At 35.5% G+C, this 13,986-nt stretch overlaps 1 protein-coding gene across 1 annotated transcript in view; it reads right to left on the bottom strand.

Annotated features, from left to right (window-relative positions):
• Positions 1-13,986, bottom strand: part of luzp2 (leucine zipper protein 2) — a 168,549-nt gene that overhangs the window by 37,191 nt on the left and 117,372 nt on the right. The window contains exons 6-7 of the mRNA XM_008405682.2: positions 13,264-13,326; positions 1,351-1,413 (exon numbers count right to left, since the gene is read on the bottom strand). Coding sequence (XP_008403904.1) covers positions 1,351-1,413; positions 13,264-13,326 — 126 coding nt within the window. The remainder of the gene's footprint in view (positions 1-1,350; positions 1,414-13,263; positions 13,327-13,986) is intronic.

The following is a 13,986-nucleotide window of genomic DNA, read 5'->3' as shown; positions in this document are numbered from 1 at the left end:
CATAATATAACAGTCCATTAACCCATAAATTAGAATAATAACTTCCGTTGAGTTCCTTGATCATTCTTATCAGCATGCACTGTGATGTGCTGCAAAATGCTCTTTGATATGGTACAGCAGCTGTCATAACCMATTCAGTTGCTTTCTGCTGGTAGGTTGACTCACATTCCCTCTATGATGTTGATGACATTTACATATCTCAAACTACTCTTTGCCACTTTCTGCTCCTTTGTTGCTCGCTGGGGTTTGGACTGTAGCACRYAGGAATTACAGATGAGRTTTGAGCAACAGGAAGATCAGGTTCAGAAGAATGTGAATCATATCTGTTTGACCTTCCCACATRYGGAAAAGAAATCAGGTCGTACCATCAAACAAGGCTGACTATTTCAATGGAAAAGAAAAAAATGCCCAAATTAGTCTCTTGCCTTTATGGTTGCAAACCAYRTCTTCAGCATAAATATTAAATGCTTGACATTGAGAAATATAGTTCTTTTACCTGTGTGACTGATCCAGTTTAGAGACAGTGATTTACAAGATCTGACAGCAGGCGAACAAATCAATACATTCATCATTCACGGAAAAAAGCAGACCAAAGATCAGAACACCCAGCGACAATAAATTCAGCTTTAGAGCTAATAGTAGAAAATGTAGTCTGCTATCAATTCATCTTTTTTAAAATCATATCTATCTCCATATATTATAACTTCAAAGCATCGAAATGCACATTTATAAGGAGGCATTACAGGCCATTTTTGCAGAAATATGGACTGACATTTTACCACTGCAAACAAGRCCGGAAAGGTCAGTCCGCGTACCTGTGAATGCCGATAAATATTACGTGCTCACTCAGATATGAAAACATTTAGTCCTCACAATACAGAAGAGGCAGACAAGTAAGTGAAATTGGCCACCAGTTTTTTTTATTTACCGCTGCTCATATTCTGCTAACAAAGGTAGCACACGAGTAATGGATATCTGATTCCTTGAAACAAGGACCTCCCAAGGAAATACAGGAAAACATGGTGTCATATGTAATTTGGGTCAAGAAAATTCTTATTTATGAGCTTACGTAATTCTGCATTATCATCTGTTGTTGAGAATGGTCAACCTTGTTTGATTGAAAGGGATGAGCCGTATCATGCAGAGACAAAATCAGAGAACAAGATTTAGCAGTATGTGGTTTAAGAGAYGGCCAATTGACTTTGCAGGCTGCTGTCTGGCTGCAGGCAACTTTGTAATTGCCAGCTGAATTAATTGGAGCACCGTCTGTGATGGGATCATTTTTTTTTTCCAAGGTAAGTGTTTACCCCTGGTCTGTTACAAAGCCACCCACCTTCAGTTTGAGCTTACCTTAAAAATTAAATCCTTTTTCCCGTACCGCAGTTCTTTCAGTTGAGCCTGGATTTTTTTGGACTGCAAGGGAAAGATAAGAAAATAAGTGTTAGCTTATTTAAATAGCAAGACTGGTTTGAGATGTAGCTGGATTCTGCAAGCTGCAGCAGAAGAGTCCTTTGTGAGTGTTCCCTGGGCAAAGCTCTGGCTTAAAGAAAGGCCCTACTGAGAGGAAGAAAACATCAAATCTGCCCTTCACTGAACTGCATAGTACACAGAATAATGCAGTCGTGCAGTGGCTTCTTGCCCACTGTCTAAGTCTGAATTCTTACTGCCCCCACACATGTGACTGCCGCCGTCGCTACATACTTGCGGGTTTTTACATTGTGACTGGCTCTGGCCCATTATTGGGTAGCAACACACATAAACAAAGAGGTTCTTCACTGCCAACTACCCTGAGCATGAACGGTGTCCAGAGCTGCCTGACATTCACTCTGCTGTTTCACATCACTGGGCACAACCTAACACAGGGGCTGTCTCTCAGTCATACTGCCATCCTCAAAACTGTGTATATTGTAAGGACACTGAAAGCCTTCAAATGGAATCCATTGGTTTCTGACAACACCTTATGACACCAAAATATTTTTTAAGTTAGGTATGCACTGTAAGCTATGGAAGGCCAAGGAGGCAAGTATGAAAAGAAATAAAGGATCTATTTTACACTCTGACGAAAAATGTTCYTTTTCTCACAGGTATAAAGCATCTCAACAAGTAAAGAGGACTAAAGCAGGAACCATAAGTCTTTTTTTTCTAAACTTAAAAATCCTTTTTTAAGCCAAAAAAAAATGTTGTAAGATATAAATTGAGAGAAATTGCATCCGTCTACAGAAGACCTTCCAAGTTCTAAATCCACTTGAAAACATTTGGGGATGGATGTAAACGAAGATTATAAAAACAAACTTCAGTTGCAGAATGTGAATGCTCTTTCTGAAGCCATAGTTGCATCATGGAGCAACAGTTTGAGCAGCCTCCCGCCAACACTTAATATAATACTTCCTTAAACAGGTTTTTAAAGTAATCAACAAAAACAGCAGGACTGCTCATTACTGAATTATTTTATTGACATATTTAATTGCATGTTAGAGGGATTTTTTCTACAACCACATACTTTTGTTTCATTCTGCATTTCAGAACTGAGAAAGAGGATTTGAGAAAAATATATTTGCTTCTTTCAAAAATGAAAAAAAAAAAAAAAATCTGCAGAAAACCAGAAAAGCTTAAAAGCGAAATGAAAGGCAAAACAGATTAGGCTCAGAAGATGAAAAAATATTATTTTTTCCTGCTTGCATTTTAGGGCCAAACAAAGCACTAGTAAAGAATCTGTTGAGCAAAATATACCATTTTACCTCAAATATGCAAGGAGTAATTATTTTATCATCATTTTAGGAATGTTACAAGAAAAAAAAGAAATGCTGCAAAATTATTTGTCTTTTTGTCAGTTCACTGTGTTGCGATGAGCTCAGTTGCAATGAACCATAGACATCTGCACCGAGTCTTAACTTATAAATCGGAAAGTCTGAATATACTGAGTTTTCTGAATTGTTTTGCCATCTCCTTTGCCTTGGAGAATTACAGCAGTATTTTCCTTTATTTTTTGACTAAAATCCTTCACACACTGCCTGCACATTCTCAACAGTTTTTCAAAAACAGTCAAAATACAGTGACAGTGTGTTTTGGAGCTTGTTGTAGTTTAACATCTTTCCCAAACTTTTTTTAAGAGAAGACTCACGAAATGTGTCACTGTGAGTCATCATCCCTGGGAGGTCGATGACAGAGCTGTTAGATTCAGCAGTCTGTCCAAAGGACAGACATAAACAGAACACAGTGTGTCTTCATCTCTTTTCATCCAAAAGGTTTGCTGTTTAATAATTAATAATTAATGACAAGCTCCCAAATATGGAGACAGTTGTAGAGTTTAGTAATATCATTAATTTGGATTGTTTTTGTGAAGCACTTATTGTTGAATGTTCAGTCCCAAGGTTACAGGCTTATTAGGARTTGTTACCATAAAATCTCTAGTTTTCTGAAGCCACCCATTACAGTTATTGACATCCAAGGTAAAGACAATCTCTAAATCTGACCTATTATGTGAGTACATTTGTTTATTAGGCAATACAGTTATGACGTAATAATCATCAAATATTTTTGTAATCAAATTCACTTCTATTACATTTTTTGGCACCTCAATTAACTCGTGCAATAATGGTAAAGGAAACATTTTGCATTTAGTAGCTCTTTAAAGGCTGTTACTTTTAGAGATGCTTTTAATTTGACAAACAAGCCTCATTGGGATGTGTACCCTAATTTATTGAAAATGACTGCAGCTGTAATTAAACTGTTGTATTAAAGATGTGCTGGTAGTGTAACTCTTACAGGCTGTAAACCAACCCTTTTTWAAGCCTAGATTAATATTATTACATGCAATTATATATGTCAAGGATTAATAAAGTATGTATTTAATTGTTTTGATTATTTAGGAACATGTGTCTTTGCTGGAGACCATGCAACCATTCAGGTAAAAGTAAGAATCTTGCTGGAATTCATTAGAAATGAAATTGCAAAAACATGAAACATTTTAACTGTGGAACTGGACCACATTTATAAAAATCACCCAGTGGAAAACATCAAGAACAAGCAAATGTAATTCTGAATGGTTCTTCAAGGTTTTACAATCAGAAATCTCCTACCTATCAGTTTTAATCAAGCTTAAAATAACTGCTAAAACACTTCCCACATTCTCTTTCATGATTTAAAACTTTGCAGATTTCTGAATTGAGTTTATATTTAAATTTAGACAAAGGAAAGTCATGTTAGCAAGTCTCTGCAAAAATGTTAGCAGAATCTAACAGTTTTATTGTTGATGCAGCCTCAGAAAAGTTGTTCCTTAAAGCGTTCTCCAGTATCCATAGTAGAAATTGATGTTTTTTCTTTAAGACTCTAACGCTTATTTTTTCTATTGTGACTCACAAAAATGACCCAATTTTAGTTCATCTGTCTGAAGATGAAAAAGAGAAAAAAAAATGCTGTGAAATGTTCAAAGTACATCCTCCCAGAAGTATTGTGACTTGTCAACATTTATTTTAGAAAATTCCAGTCATACTCTTTTATGCCTCTAGTTCAAAAGTGGGGTCTTGCTGGGTCTTCTTCCTTGGAGCCCACTTTCATTCAGAAAGCAAAGAGGCGTTGTTGTTCCTTCATCTTGAAGTTGAGATTGTGTCTTGTTTTGAGGTTTTGTGTGTCTGTTTTCCAACTATTTAAACTATTCACTTGGGAAGCTCTGGATATAGTTTTTTTCTCTTGTTCAAGGAGGTAAAAAAACAATGAACTCACAACAATAAATTCAAAGTGTTTTGCATCTAAAGCCAAAGTGAAGGCACAAACTTAAATAATAGAACAAAGACCACACAAGCAACAACAAAGCAGGCTAAACTGACATTCATTAAAGAATAATCTCAAACAAATTTACTATTGTATTGTGACTCCATGACAACCAATTTCAAATCTGTAGATTGTGGTGCTGAGTTGCAGTGTTTTTTTTTTTTGTTTTTTTTTTCCTGCTGATCACACAAGACTCAAGGTATTGTTTTTACATATTTCTTAGGACCTTCTGTGGGGCTCAGTTCTACTCTATTCATGTGGAGGTCACTATTGGCAACACAGCAAGATTTTAATGAGGTTGTAAGTATGGTCAATGGAATAATTTTCATTTCTAACATGTTGCTTAAAAACATAAACAATGCTGAATTTGCAACATAATTTCCTTGTAGTTTATACTGTCCTTAAAAGCTGAAAATAATGACACTAACTGAAAATATTTTGCAGGAAGAATGTTGTAAACTTAATGACTACCAGTGCATCTTGTTTCTCATGGTTGCTCATGATTACAGTTTTTAAAATTTGTGCCCTTTAATAAATTATATTTAAGATGGTAAAATAACACTTAAAGAAGACTACATGTAGTTTGACCCAAATATGTTCTATTTAATAAGGTATGAGTTGGGTTGATTCGGCTATACACAATATTCCTATTAGATGTGAACTAGATCAGTTTGTTTTGTTGGTGCATTTTGATTACATTTGTTGTGCATTTATTCAAAATGGCACAATATTAGAAAATGTTTTCAATCAATATTTTGAAATGCTTGACATTTAACAGTCAGATGATGTTTACTGAAATCTATTTCTCAATTTTTGTATTTGTAGAATCATCAGGGGTCTTTATTTTACACAGAAAATTGGGCAGAGAGAAAAACACAGCAAATGACCGCAATCTGAATCTCAAATTAGGGAAAGAAATCTTCTAGAACCTATTGTGTCTATAGTAGGACAGCATGACCAAAGAAAACCTCTCAGTGGTGAAAATACTGGTGAATATTGTGACAAAGACATTACTTGCCGTTTAAGCCTATTTTTGTGTTTCCCCTCTTCCTCATCTGTGCTTCTATCGCTCTGGGGCCTTTATTATTTTGAGCATTGTCATTTGTGTCCATAGTGAGCATCTGCTTCCATGAAACTGTCCAACTGAGTAAATATAATGCGTTGGCATGTAAAATGCAACTGTAGCAGCCTGTGAACTATTTAAAATACATTTGAATTGTTCAGGTTATTTATATATCGCCTGTTTAACAGAATCTATGGTTTCCAAAAGATTTTTTTTTTTTTTCTCTACCTTTCATGATTCAGTAGCCAGGAGATGTGGGCCTTATAAAGCCGACAGTAATTATTTCTAACATGAATGGCTGGAAAACAACTACTGTCAGCAGGATTTTACATTATGTTTGAAGGTTGTCTTTTAGAAGTAAATGTGTGAAAGCAGTGAGGTATGTTTTGTTTGTATTTCATTTGTATTCTCTGTTCTTTTATGTGAATATGTTTTCTTGTGTTTTTTTTTATTATTTTTATTTTTTTAATTTTCAAGGTCATCCAGAAGACCCATTGCATCTGTAATAAAGGGAGATGTTGAAATAAAAAACTAAAAATCACCTATCAAGGCTTTGCTAAACTGTCTTCATGATGTGGGGGTCTGCTACAGAAAGTTTATTATACTTGGATTATATTTTCCAACAATTATTGCAGTCTAAACAGACCTTTGAAAGATTAATATAGCAAAAACTCATATGACAATGCTAGTATAAAATTTATTGTGGGTTCAATTATCCAGTAAACGTTTTGTTCCTTTTATCTACAAACAGCTGTGTATACATTAACATAAAACATACGTTTTTTTCCCCCAATACACTTTCTAGGAAGAGGTGATTTCTCTTATATGAGTTTGTTTTACCATAAATTGTCCATGTGGAACAACACAAACAATCCCCATGACAAACAGATCCAAAGGTGACAGGACACAAATTGGCAGTGGTACCTAAGCAAAAAATGCAGTTATCCACACCTTATGCTGAATTTTTAAATGCAACAGACGTGCAGCATGGTCATAGACCTGCACAGACTAGCAGTGAGTAGCTGGCGGCTAAATGCTCACAGACTCAACTATTATACTTCAATCATTTCTGTCAGAGTAATTTGATTTATTCAATATGAATAGTTAATGAGGTAGACAACCCTAGCCATACATTTATATTAACCACAGATTCAGCCTTTGTACGCTCCCTACAGATGGACAAATTGCATTGCAGGATATATCATACGGCAGTGAATACACATTTCCCAAACAACGTGCTATCAAAGCTGCCAAACATCAAACAAGCCATGGGAAGATCTTACTTTGATTTTTCTTTCCTAAAAGAGGCCTGGGGCATCCTAATGTTACATGGCATTTAACATTATCATTTATCATCATGTTGGTGCCTCCTGGAAGGCTTAATAAATCTGCAATTGGGCTAAAACTTGAAAGTGCAAACACACACACAAACAAAAACCCCACGTAAGACATAAATGTGGTAATGTGATTGACATAGATGCTTATCCGTTAGAGTTCTTAAATCAAAAGCAGAAAATGGCTGCACTATCCACTTTTTATAATTGCACATTTTAATAATCCCTTTCAGCCATGTGTCAGAAATGAAATTGCTGTTAGTCTGAAAAAAAAAAAACATACATCAGATTTCTACCCGTTTACCTATAAATTTACTGATAGATTACAACATTGTTGACAAATTAATTTATTTCAATTTTTTAAACATATGATAGATTCATTTCTCACTGAGTGATTTTTTTAAATTCTTATTCTGATTTATATCTAATAAAATTGTAAAATCAAATTTTCAAAACATTTCAAAATAAATCAGTGAAATGAATGCTTAAAATAAAAATGATATAGCAAAACTACTGACATGATTCCAGTGGATGGGCACTGACACCGTCCACAAGGCAGATAAACTTAGAAGTTTACCAATAAATAAGCTGGCTGCTTAGAGAGAAAGCTTGGGGGACATTTACAAGACTTGAACCATGACTGGAGTCGGTCCCACAAAATTCTCCAAACACAGATATATTTGAGCTGTAAATGTCTCGATCCTTATATTAACTGCTAAACCAAAAAAAAATAATCTTGTGTTGGCAAAGCAGAAGTAAAACTAGATAGTTGTTCAGTGGTCCAGAGGAATCTTTTTAAAATGAAAGTAAAGAGAAAAGGAGGACACAGATTTAGCATTTCAACTTGAAATGCATTATCCCAGAGCCTAGAGGAGATGTAGATGGCACACAATCCAAGTTGCTTGCAGAGCAAATGTTAATCTCCATGATACATTACTTTCACTTATTGCATTGAATAACTAAAACCAGTTAATGTTTCCTGTTATTCAATCATATTGAAATGGAACAGTTTTAATGGAATAATTAATTGTTTTCTGTCAATCGCTTGACAAACAAAAAGTAGTTTGTAAAGACCTTTCTGTCTCTCTGACGGTTATTCACCTTCTCTTTTTAATAAAGGTGCTTATTAAAATAAAGTTGTGGGACTGGAGAGATTTTCTTCAAAGCTCATTAATTGTCCCCAATATCTAAAATGATAATGACATGCAGCTTCATTCAAAAAGCCCTGCAGAATTAATTACACAAGGCCATTCACCTTGAAATGTGTCATTACATGAAATCCTCCTAAATCTGCAGTTTTATATTTTAGCCCTCTTTGTAATTTGTCCAAATAAGTGCTGATGGATGGATGGATGGATGGATGGATGGATGGATGGATGGATGGATGGATGGATGGATGGATGGATGGATGGATGGATGGATGGATGGATGGATGGATGGATGGATGGATGGATGGATGGATGGATGGATGGATGGTTTCCATGGATGTTTCAGTTAAATCCTGATGCATGAATTCAACGTAATTTCAGTGATAACAGCTCTTACGCTGAAGTGTGAAAACATCATTCTTCACCATCATGACTGTGCAGCAACACCATAAATTTGACAGAGGAGGGAAAGGGGTGATAAATTCATGCAGATGTGAAACAGATTAAAGGGCATCTCAAATGCCATTTATCTCCCTCCTTTAGCAAATGGTTCTAACTTTGACACTGAATCAAGGTTTCTCAGCTATCGGATGTTTCCCTTGAGCGCATCAGCAGCACTTTGATATGTTCCGTGACATTTACATAATGAACTGATAAAACGTAAAATAGTCAGAAATGTATAGCAGGTAGTGCTGAATATCCTTGAAGGTTTTCTTTCCATTTTGAATAAAGGAGCAGGATTTGTGGTTTTATGTGATTGCTAAAGTGAAATAACCGATTCAGGTGCCTGTGAGTGGCTTTCTTCGTTGTGTCTCTTTCGAATTTGGCAAGAGTTCTTTCAGACGCCGAGTCTAGAGATTATGTTTGAATACCATCAATTCTTCCACTTTGGTTTCAGAACTAATCACGAGTAATATATCAATTAAATATCAGGTTAGTGCCAACACATTCATAAATTATCTTTCCTTTTGAGAAATAAGCATTGCTCAAATGTTCACAACTTTAGAACAACACTTTGTTTAAGAACCTTTTTTTAAATAACACCATTTTGTCTATCACCATCCCACAACCTGGCTTGGAAATATTAATTCATTTGTCCACAGCCTTCTTCATGTGAGCCAACAGGTTTTGTGTCTTTTTTACTTTTTTGGTTAGGTCATTCTAAGAATTTAATCTATTTCTCATTAAGACATTTATCTGATGAGTGGGATGTATGAATCTGATACCAAATTATCTAACCTAATAAAGAACAGTTTATTATTTTACCAATCTTGAAAAAATAACTTCAGTTCCATTTAAATAAATTAAACCAAAACACATGATTTTGCCACCATGAAGATTCCTGATAATTATGATGCCCAGGCTTGTTTGTGTGGCAGACATACATCACGGAGTGGGAAAACAAAAGAACATCCCATGATGAGCTTTTGATTAGATTCACTGTATTTGGTTAAATGTGCAAACTCAACTGGACATCACACTTAATGAACATTTTACTGTTACATTATTTTGCTCTATATTCACTTGTGCAGGACTTGTGTCACATTAAAGCTGGAGAACTGCTTGAAATTAGTTATCAAAGTGTTGTGTTTTAGCTCACATAGTGGTTTTTGTTGTTGTTTCTATTAGATGAATGGGTGAGTTAAAAGGTTTATCCATGTCCAAAGGACGACTCTCATTTCTTGGAGATGCACTTGAAGTCTTTACGTCACTATAAGGATTTGTTTCTCTTTGCTTTCATTTTCTTTCATTATTTGAATTGATTAACTCTAATGCCTTGAGAATATTCTCATTCAAAATTCATTTAAAATATAAACACATAGCACCTACACCACAATGTATTCAATGAATATAATAAACATGTAGAAGTGGGACTATGAACAGATGGTACATAGCCAAAATGTGGGGTTCTAGTAGGTGTAGCTCCTTGAACAGCTCAAACAGACAAACTTGAGGCAAAAAAGGTGTTGGTTGTAATTACCTTTAGCAATTGTTTTTCAGGCTCAGAGACCATCTCTTTCTGTCAGTCTGTGGTAATTACAGGTGTGATTACAGGTTCAGTCGGTAACCCTTTCCCTTAAAACATAAATAACTTTCTAGGATTAAAGTCGAAGCATGGAACAATTTCCTCTCACTGATTTACTTCAAAAGCCAAAGTCTGGTAAGGGAATTGAAGACAGTGACCTCCATCTACCTGTTTTCAGGAAAAGTCTACAAGCTATTTGCTGCCTTAAAGACCTTAAAGTCCAGCAACTGTGACTAGAGTTCTTTTGACAATAATCAGAAAAATACAGAGTAATTTTTCTTCATGAGATCAGTTGAATAGACATTATCTGTATTAGCTACAAGGAAAAGTTATCCCTTTTTCAACCATTTGCCCACCCAAAAAAGTTGGCTCAGTAAATAATGACCCGCAGATTCAGTCAGAACCTTTTCGTTGCCTTTTTACTCTTTCCAACACTTGAAGTGTTCCAATCAGCCGGGCTGCATCGCAAAATGTGCCATCATCTTCTCAGGGTTTGAATATGTGATGATAGCAAAGATAAGCTATCGCTGGCAACATGTCAGTGAGTTCAGCTTGAAGATTTTTGAAGGAAAGAGGCCAGAATTTTTAACTCCAATTTTCCATGTCTCAGTGGGAGTGTGGGAGCAACCTTAGCTTTGGAGCTGACTTCAGAGCTGATGAAAAGCTCCTCAACATCAAAAGCTCCCAAACTCAGTGTTCTCTTTGAGGGCTTTGGAGATCTAACTTCACGTGGTGTTGACTACTCAGATTAGTCCATTATTGCTGATGCAGTTCAAGCCAATGGGGGATTTTCCAGTAATACAATTCCCAAGATAATACTGATGCATGACCCAAAATTAATTATCCCTCCAAAATCCTTAATGCAGTGAGATGTGACTGCCACGATGGGGAATTGTAAATAATGAAAACATTTTTAACTCTAGAGCAAGAGTTATTGAAAAATATACCAGAAACCTATGAAGTTTCATTTAATCTCCATAGAAAAGTTTCCTTTTTTTTTCTTTATTAGAAAATACCAAGTTTATTATGAGTAACTAAAAGTCCAGCAACAATTTTCTTGTGATAATTTTTGATGTGTTTATTCAAGTACAAACGATTTAAATGAGTAGACAATGAATGAATGGAGAGTCACTATGCCTTGTAAAAGTATTAGGATCCCTTGAATAAATTTCTATTTTTTTATGTAACCGTAAAATATGTTTTTCAGACTATTCCTTTCAATGTTATTTTATGTTTTCACAAAGAAAAATCTGAAAAGTGGGACATGCATTCAAATGTAACCGTTTTTACTCTTTTACACCCCTTAATAAAATTAATTGCAGCTAAATTCCTTCAACGTTCACCTATTTAGTAAACCAAGTCCAACTGTGTGAAATGTATTTCTTGATAGACATAAAAGAAAGTGTTCTGGTCAGACCAAAACTGAACCTTTGGCCTACATGTAAAATAATATGATGGCTTAGGTCAATTCATATTCAAGTTTGAGTATGACCTAGTTAAAGTCCAGCCAGGAGTTAAAAACTTGTGTTTGCAAAAGCTCGCTGAGCTTGAACTATTTTGCAATTAAAGATGGGTAAAATCTTTTAAGTATAGATGCACATTTTCAAAACTGTAATTGCAGTAAAAAGTTATTTTATAAAGTATCACATCAGCCCTTCCAAAGATAGATATTTGTATGACTCATTATTTATGAGCTTTTTCTTTTTGCACACTAACATTAGCAAGCTGGTCACAATTAAAAATCGCTCAACCTTAGATTTCACTTCAGAGGTCTGACCTAGAGTCTCTCAGCTACAACAGCAGTTATCAAGCTGCCCACATTATCGCTGTAAAAATTTAAATAATTCCATAAACTCCACAAGAAAAGGTCGGGAGTTTCAACAAAACGACCACATAACTATAAATGCTGCGATTACACAGCAAAAATCTGCAGTGATGTGAGCATGTCATCAGGATGCCTGGCAGACCCGCTGTCTTGTACAAGACTTCACGGCTAAATTACAGCATAAGCTTCGGTCAGCAGGAAGGTAAAAGGCAGCAGTCAAAAGCTCAAGGCTTCAATGAGGATGTGAACTCCCTGGACTGTGCTGACTATGGCAACTGGCAGCAGAGTCGAAGCACGAAGAGATGAAAAGTGACAGCGAAAATGACACAGACGAACCTCACTCAAAGCTGCTCTCGCTGCAACTATAGCTCCTCAGATTGCACTGCGCAGCAATCAAATGGCTGACAGTTAGGTACAAGTTGCTCTGAAATTCACTAGACAGGCAAAACCAAGCAAGTTTATGTCCATGTCTGAACTCTAGAAGAATGTATAAGTGACAGATAGAAAGAACAGAGTTAAGAGCTGTAGCACTTGCTGAGATCGCCTGGAAAAAAAGACTGCAGATGCAAACAAGTACAAATTGTTATGAGAGACTAATTCACAAACTACTGTTAAAAGTTACATTGTAAATGGTCTGCAGAGCAGCAATTTGAACCTAACTTCAGCTTTTATGAACATTCCTTCCTGAAAATGTGATTATAGAGCATGTTGATGTAGAAACAAACCTTAATTTTAGCAGCTAATGCTGTCAATACATAATGTTCACATTTAATATCGGTGGGTGGAGAGCCAACAAAAAGTATGCAGATAAAGAACTTTAAATCTTTTCTCAAGTTTATTCCCACAATAACATACCCAAGGCTGAGTAGAACCTCAAAAGAAATTCACCAAAAACAGATTTTTCAAATTTGTTTTGTATTTTTTATTTTTTTTTAGTTTGGCTAATTTTAAAGGTGTTATCTGTTTTGTTGTACTGTTTGCTTGCAAGAAAACAAGTACTGATCATAATCTCCTTTGAATTCCTCTAAGTCTGTTATCAGAAATAATAATATGGAGCTCAGAAATTACTGCCTTTGTAAAACAGAAAAAGCCCTTACCTCTTCAGCATATGCATCGCAAAGTTTGTTTCCAGAGAGTAGTTTATTCTTTAGGCTCTTGTTCTGAAAAACAAAAAAGAAAGAAAATGGTATTAACTTCTGGACAGTATGTTCTTTTAGCTTCCTTTTTTTTAGCTTACAAAAGCACTTTGACTCAGTGTGCTACCATTTGTCCAGACCCACATTTTGCTGCAAAGAAACTTTGGCAGCAAGTGCTTGGTTAGTTCTCATTTCCAGGCAAGAAAAAAGAGCAGTCACAGATGCAATTGCTTAAAGGGTTCACAGATATACAAGCTTTTGAAAGGAGGAAGGTGTAGTTCAGGGTTTCAACCTAGTTCAACCTAGAATTAAAATCATTTGCAAACCAGAGGACAGATGCAAGGTGTGAGTTTGAATATTAAAATCTTGTGGTATCACATTGATGCACTAGAGCAAATTACAAAAGATTTGTTTCAAATATGAATAATCCTTTGTAAATTTCTGTAAACTTAAATAACTCGTAAACATGTTGAACTTTTTAATTGTATCCACCACCATGCAATGTGTGATTTGCAACAAAAGAATGCAACACAGATTTTTTTTAAATGTGGCTCTTCACTCTTTTTAAATGTGGCATTTTCTCAGTTGGATCCATCCATCCATCCATCCATCCATCCATCCATCCATCCATCCATCCATCCATCCATCCATCCATCCATCCATCCATCCATCCATCCATCCATC

This window comes from Poecilia reticulata, linkage group LG3 (assembly GCF_000633615.1).
Source record: "Poecilia reticulata strain Guanapo linkage group LG3, Guppy_female_1.0+MT, whole genome shotgun sequence".
In the NCBI taxonomy this organism is placed as follows: domain Eukaryota; kingdom Metazoa; phylum Chordata; class Actinopteri; order Cyprinodontiformes; family Poeciliidae; genus Poecilia; species Poecilia reticulata.
The sequence above is the reverse complement of the archived record's forward strand: the minus strand, read 5'-3'. Positions and strand labels throughout refer to the sequence as shown.